General features: G+C 47.1%; 1 protein-coding gene across 1 annotated transcript; it reads right to left on the reverse strand.

The window, feature by feature from the left end:
• Positions 1–3089: 3089 nt before the first annotated feature.
• LOC125553031 (B3 domain-containing protein Os06g0194400-like) lies at positions 3090–5379 on the reverse strand. The gene is made up of 5 exons (XM_048716773.1): positions 5139–5379; positions 4787–5053; positions 4468–4683; positions 3950–4061; positions 3090–3307 (listed from the first exon to the last, which is right to left on the reverse strand). Exons 1-4 carry the CDS (start codon positions 5283–5285, stop codon positions 3990–3992), a joined length of 702 nt encoding a protein of 233 aa, XP_048572730.1. The 5' UTR covers positions 5286–5379; the 3' UTR covers positions 3090–3307; positions 3950–3989.
• Positions 5380–6989: the final 1610 nt, after the last annotated feature.

The raw sequence follows: 6989 nt of genomic DNA on the forward strand, positions 1-6989 counted from the left end.
CTTGTCTCATGGCACCGATAAGAAAGTGAAGCTTTGCGACGCGCCCACTTGAAGCCGTGCTGGCTGATAATATGTGCGCACGCGACCGGAGTCTTTCCGATCTAGATATCCAGGGGCAAATAAGCCAATCCGTATAGATCTCCGATGGGGAAGACCGAAACTCGTCAGCAGCCAGATCCAAGAGGTTGACATGCGACAGAAAGACGACTTGGCGGAAGAAGAGTGCTAGGGCCAAACCACCAATATTAGGCCGAAGCCAGCAGCCCCCACGCCGCCCTCCTCTCGATCCAGACCTGGCCTCTCGACGCCGCCGACCCACGCCGTCGCACGCCAGAGAACACCACAGCCCCATCGCCGCCGCCCCGCAGATCCAACCGCCGCCACCCGCGGGCCATGGCCACACACGGGAGCACGCCCAAGGGAGGAGAGAGGCGCCTCAGGGGAGCGCCCCGCCGCCGCCATCCCCGGCCTCGCCCGGGCTTCGTTAGCGGATTGGGGAAGGAGGGCTCCTGGCGGCAGCGCTAACTATCGCCCCCCGTGTCGCCATAACGCAGCGACGCCATAACGCAGCGACGCGGGGGTGTTTTTTTCTTCGTTCCTGTAAACTAGTGAACTAAGAATCCTATTCTTTTTTGGGAGAAACTTCCATATTTTCATCTTCAATCACGGCAGTACAAAGAACAACCGAGGTAATAAAAATTACAACCATGTCCGTAGACCACCTAGCGACGACTACAAGCACTGTAGCAAGTCAAAGGCGCACTGTTGTCACCGCCCCTCCCTCATCGGAGTCGGGCAAACCTTGTTGTAGTAGACATTGCTAAGGCCAGGCCTCATAGGACCCGCGCACCAGAGTAGCAACCATCACCGATGAGGAAAGTCGTAGATCAGAAGTGTTAAACCTGTAAACAACCAAACGAAGACGAACGAAGACCGGATCCAAACAGATCGACCGAAAACCAGCACCGACCAAATCCTGCGAGATCCGACGGAGACAAACCTCCACACATCTCCTGACGACGCTAGACACACCATCGGGACGGGGATAGAACGTGGGAGACATTATTCCTACTAAGGGACATCGCGACCACCACACAGCCCCAACCAAGGCGCTGGAACTAACAAGAACAAGAACGGGGTCCCTCCCGCCGGCAGGGGTCCAAGATCCTCCGCACCTTGGGGCGGACAGACGGCGGCGCCGACAGGAGGAGAAGAACTTTTCTTGTAGAGGAAAGAGATGAGCGCAATGAGCCGTGGGCCAATCGCCCTGCTCGCTTTCCACAACACCTTATCTTATTTTCAGATATGACCGAGAAATTGGCACTGATATTAGCAGCAACAAAAAAGAGAAACAGATATAACCAAGGTGCATGATAGGCTTTGATTATGACACCATATGTACATGGAGTTTGTTGTCTTGCTTGAGGCGACACCCCCAGAAACTGGACTTGTAGGAGCCATGCTTTCCAGATGTCCACAAGGTAGAACCAGCTCAGAGATCCCCTGGTTATTCACCATTTGGGTTCTAGGTTTGAGCACATATTTGTACTCTCACGGGTACCAGATGCACCACCAGTCCTCCAGATTATCAGCCATCGTAGAAACTAGACAACTATCTATCCAGCTGTGTAGCCTGCAAACAGTCAAACCGCACCTACCTTGCACAAACACATTGCATCAAAATATGATCAGTGGTGCCTTCCTCTTGGTTGCACAGGAAGCATGAAGAAGGATGGATGTTCCTCCAGCCCTCTTCTCAGCCGACGATCAGAGGTCCGGAGACGGTAGCGAAGCGCAGGTGAAGTAAAGTTTTTACAGTTAAGCGGCGCCCAAGATTTCCAAATAGCCTTGGCAGAAGCAAATTTGTTGGGCCCCTCGTTGAGTATCTGGTAAGCAGAGGCGAATGAATAAGTAGCGCTGCTCCTCCACTTCCAGAGCGCCTCGGCCTGCACCGCAGGAATCGCCTGAATCCCATAACTGAATGAAGTGCACCAAGCCATCGGTAGGGAGCTCATTTGGCACATCCAGAAATGCAAATGTGCCGCCTCCCTAACCGTCCTCCTGTTGCACACCCTAGCATTGACCTGTGCCGTGACGATCAGAGCAATATCATTGGCGCATCTCACCATTGATTCAGTGATACTTCCAGAAGAGGACATTGTCACCAGAACCTAACTTCCAATGAACCAAACTGCAGAATAAGGCCATGGGCAACCCTTGCCAAGACCTAGCCAGATTTGCGCACTTCAATCAACCAAGCCCATCGGCCATCGCAGTCGGAATACCAGACTCTGCAAGTTCAAGTCAATTACTCCTCCCAAGCCACCAAGACACCTTGGCCTGAAGACTTTGCGCCAAGCCACCGGGACAGTTCCCGCTATGAATGTCATCAGAACCAGCCCACAAAAACGCCCTGCAGCCCTCCTTGTCCACACGGTCAAGAGCCCACTTTGGGGCCGCGGCCACCAAACCTTTTTTCCATTCGCAAAGACTTGTTTCAATTGCATATCATAAGGTATTCGAAGATGATGTGTAGGTCGCGCATGAATCACCGAATTGATCAGAGTGAGGCGCCCACGCTGCCAACCAGGCATGAGCTTCAGGAGCTTCAGCAATTTGTCATCAATCGGCTGCCACTGGGATCTATCTTGCATGGGAAATCGTCCATCTTCCAGGGCAGGGCAGCAACAACTAATCCCTGACCGATCTTGTCTTCAAGAATTAATATTCAACCCTGAAGCCTGTTCGAAAATTCGAAGAGCCTCCCCACAAATACTAGATCCATTCTCGAAGGTCTAATAAACAACACAACATCATCCGCATAAATCAAGAGCCTTCTGTAGAGGGGTGCAACCAGGCATCGAGCTTATAACACTCAGATCCTCCACTTTGATGGCAAGAGCAGTGAGAACCTCCATGGCAATGCCACGAGGCGAGCGAACTTCAAAGCAAAACTTCGGCAAGCTATGTCAGGCTAATAGCCGGGCAGGGATGAAATCCTTAGCCCTGCGCCCATTAGCCACCAAACGAAACAACGTTGTGTTCGCATCACCATCTTGCAACCATCAAACCCAAGCCAAAAACAAACAGGAACAGCCACGAAAGAATGCACTCGAGACCATCGTCAGACTACAACCATTTAGTTCAACCAACACAAGGTCTGCACTACCTACTAATCCCATCTAACCTATGTTATAATGCAGGTCTGCCACACTGGTAGGGTCCGAGTATGCGACACGCAACCAACACAAAATCGCGGTAGCCAACTCCAACATCAGCCAAGAGCGTGACATCCTTCTCCTAGAAACTGCAACAAAAGACACATTTGGCATGTTAGCATCTATACGGATAAATCAGAACCATATAAGAGAGCATTCTATTTACTATTACCGAGCTGCTGATTGAGTCTAAGGGGGCCGACTGAGGTAAGACAGGCAGAACCTTCGCAAAGAGCATCGGGTCTACAACAACCTGCTCCTACTGACCGAGAAACACTCCCGGCAGTTTTCAATTTCTATACACGCGCATCTAATATGTCAATCGTTTAGTTTGGGCGTTTGGCCAGTGAGAACTCCAACGTTTGTAAATAAACTGCAGTTCCCCGTGTATTTTCATGGCTCACATAAGCAAGAAACAAAATAAGGTTGCAGTTTCACTTGTCAGGCTCGAAATCTCAAACCAATAGGGAAATGGGAGAAACTAGCAGTGCATTTCGCGAAAACATCCAACTCCAGTGCAGGAAACACAGTTATGTTTGGCCATAACTCATAAGCAAGCGGGTTTGTATGTTTTATTTTTGTCCACAAACTGAGCTTGGCCAATCATGAAATCGATGCCTCAGCAAAAGATAAAGAAATATTTAACTCAGGCACACTTCAACGGTTCAACCTAAGTGAACGATGGAAAGAAATTCAACCTAGGAAGGAAAACAATGGTAAGAACAAAGTACCTGCTCCGATCGAACATTGTATTGGAAGCACACATCTTTATTACTCTTCATCCTCAGAGTCATCAGAAGTTTGGTCGCTTTCATAGTCTGGGTTTGCTCTAAAAATGTAGACCTGCATCACAATATGCACTTAGCAGTGAGATAAAACGACCTCCTCAGGATTAGGCCTTAAAAGAATCCCTTCCACTATGTAAAAAGATATGACTGGACAATTAAAGGCTTATGAATGAAATAATAATGAGAGGCCCTTTAGATCTGGTTGGAATGAAGGTTTATACTGTAGGGATGCTGAGGAATAACATCATTTCCTCCAAACTCTGTGTAGAATTAATTGGCAGTTTTCCAAACAGGCCCAATTTCCCATATATGAATAAGTAGACACAGCTCACTAGTTTCAAACTTCCGATTATGGATATCACCTTACAAAGTTATATATGCACTTGTACTGAATGTGGAGTTCCTAAAAGTAAAAAGTCGGGCGAATTTATCCATGGAATGGAGGAGATGCTGAATCTCACCTTGAACTTTGCCCTCTCTGTCATGTGGAAAACCAAGCAATCGCCAACGGCAAGGTCATGGTTGGCGGCAAATCCTCTCCACCCCTTGTGGAAATAGTAGTGTCTGCCCTGTCTGTGGGCATTGTACATCATGTGGAACTCGTCATCCGCCTTGTCCACCAAGACGACTCCCTCATCGTGCGCCGGGAGATATTCACTGAAGTGCTTGGGGATTTTCTGTCATGATGCATATATATAACCCACCAAATCAAAATCCAATCCGATCCAAGAACCGCATTGCCTCACACCCAGTGCGAGTTTTCTTGATACAATACTGTACCATCTCGGCTGCCTTGCTGGCGCAGTTGTGGGTCATGGGCTTGACGAAGGCGGGGCAGCGGATGCGGTGGATCCGGCGCTGGAGCTCCTCCGCCTTGGCGATGGCGCCGGCTCTCTCCTCCTCGGTCGGTCCTTTCCAAACAGCGTATGCCTCGTACACTCCACGGTAGTCGCGCTGCCCTGCGCCCTCGAGGTAGCTGGGCTGCTCCGGGAGGCCGGCGACGCGGCCGGACCGCCGGATCTCGCCGGGCTCCGGGGCCTTGCGCTTCTGCGGCAGCAGTCATATAAGTAGGGGAGAAAAAGGAGATGGGAGACCGGAGGCAAGGAAGAAGAAGGGAGAGGATCTGACGAACCGGCCTGGGCTTGGGGTTGGGCTTGGGCCTGGCGGCGGCCTCGCGGACGGCGGCGGAGAGATGGTGCAGGCGGAGCTCCTCCAGCTTCCGGCGGTTCTCCTCCATCTGCCTCCGGCGCTGCTCCTCGTACGAGTTGGATTCCGCCATTGCCCCTTCTCGATTCTGCTTCCTCCCCTCCGGCGCTGCTCTGTTTGGGAGGAGAGCTGGACTGAGCAGGGAAGGGGAAAAGTGACGTGGCCCTCTGCCCTATACTCGTCTCTTCTCGTTGGCCCTATGTTTTCTGAGAATTTTTTCATTCAAATCACAGTATAAAGTAGTTAACCCTTATAAACACACTGAAACACAAATATAAAGGACCACGAACACATAGAAAACCCTAAGATAATCATAACAAAAAAAATCTCCGAAGCCCTATGTTATCATCCATGAACGTTGGCCCTATGTTGATAAAAAAGAAAGTGCCATCTATAACACATTGAGCATCAATATAACACACACGGCCAGCAACACAAATAACTTTCTCATGTATTTACATTAGTTAAAAGACGCTCTTCAATCACATCGTTAAAAAGACCCACCCAAAAACCATAATAATAATAATAAATGATACAGGCCAAACGGCTCACTACAGATTGGTCATATCAAACACTATCACCAATCATTTTCTTGATTTTCATCGTTGGACTACTCTTTTCCTAATATATCGACACATCCATCCACAACCATAAATCTGTAAAGTCTATCCGTAAGTGTGGCATCTCTGCTAACAAGAACACCCCATTGTTTCTTCCACACGCCAACCAACTAGCACATAAATAATTTTCACAATTTTAGAAAAACTATCACGTAAAAATAAAACATGTACTACCCCAAGAACATAAGTGGCACCGAAAGCACACATTGTCCTTCTATTTGTATCAAAGGCCTCAAATGTTGTTAAACAATGTTAGTAGAAAGGGCTAACCCATGAAAATAAATACGCATTTAGCAGCTAGTGATAATCATCAATACTCCTGCTTTATCATGAAATTTATGAAGGAAACTGAATGATGGCCCATGCCTGGGACGCGTTCATGGGCCGGCCCATGCAAGTTTTGAGAAACAAATCGAGAAATCATAAAATGTTCGTGATTTAAAAAATTGTTCACATATTATAAAAAATTCACGATTTTGGAAATATATTCATGAAATAAAAATGTTCGTGATTTTTAAAAAAATGATTGTGTATTCAAAACATTTTTGGGAATCTGAAAAAAATCCATAAAAGTTTAGAAAATATTCACAAAATATCAAACGGATCCATTGAAATAGATCCGTAAATAACGAACAAAACGAACCATCGCTTACATAGAGGTGTTTTTAGGGGATCTATAGAGGTTGTTATATGATTTTATTGAATCCATCGCGCGTCGGGTAAAAAAGGGTTTACGTGTTATGTACAACACTGATCCCAAAAAAATTGACACAAGTTCATATGGGTTAGTTTTTGTAAACTATATAAAAATAACTAAATGTCTAATTTGCCTCGATACATAGCTATGTTTTTCTGGTACCACGGTTTTATTGGTCATGGAAAACATCGCGATGCTAGGTCAAAACGAGACACATCATTCATTAATCTAACTAGGCAGAGTCCATCAATGCATTTTGCTTAGCCAAAATTATTTCGTTGTGATGTTATAGGAAATCAAGTCATGATGAGACCATCACACTTTTCTCATCATGACATGATTCACATGTAGTTTATGAAATGACATTTTAAAAGTCCTTATCTCATCCTAGCATAATCGACATAATCTAATTATTTCTCTTCTGTTGCAACGCATGGGCATATTTGCTAGTGCTAATGAA

Source organism: Triticum urartu, chromosome 4, assembly GCF_003073215.2.
Source record: "Triticum urartu cultivar G1812 chromosome 4, Tu2.1, whole genome shotgun sequence".
Taxonomy (NCBI): Eukaryota; Viridiplantae; Streptophyta; class Magnoliopsida; order Poales; family Poaceae; genus Triticum; species Triticum urartu.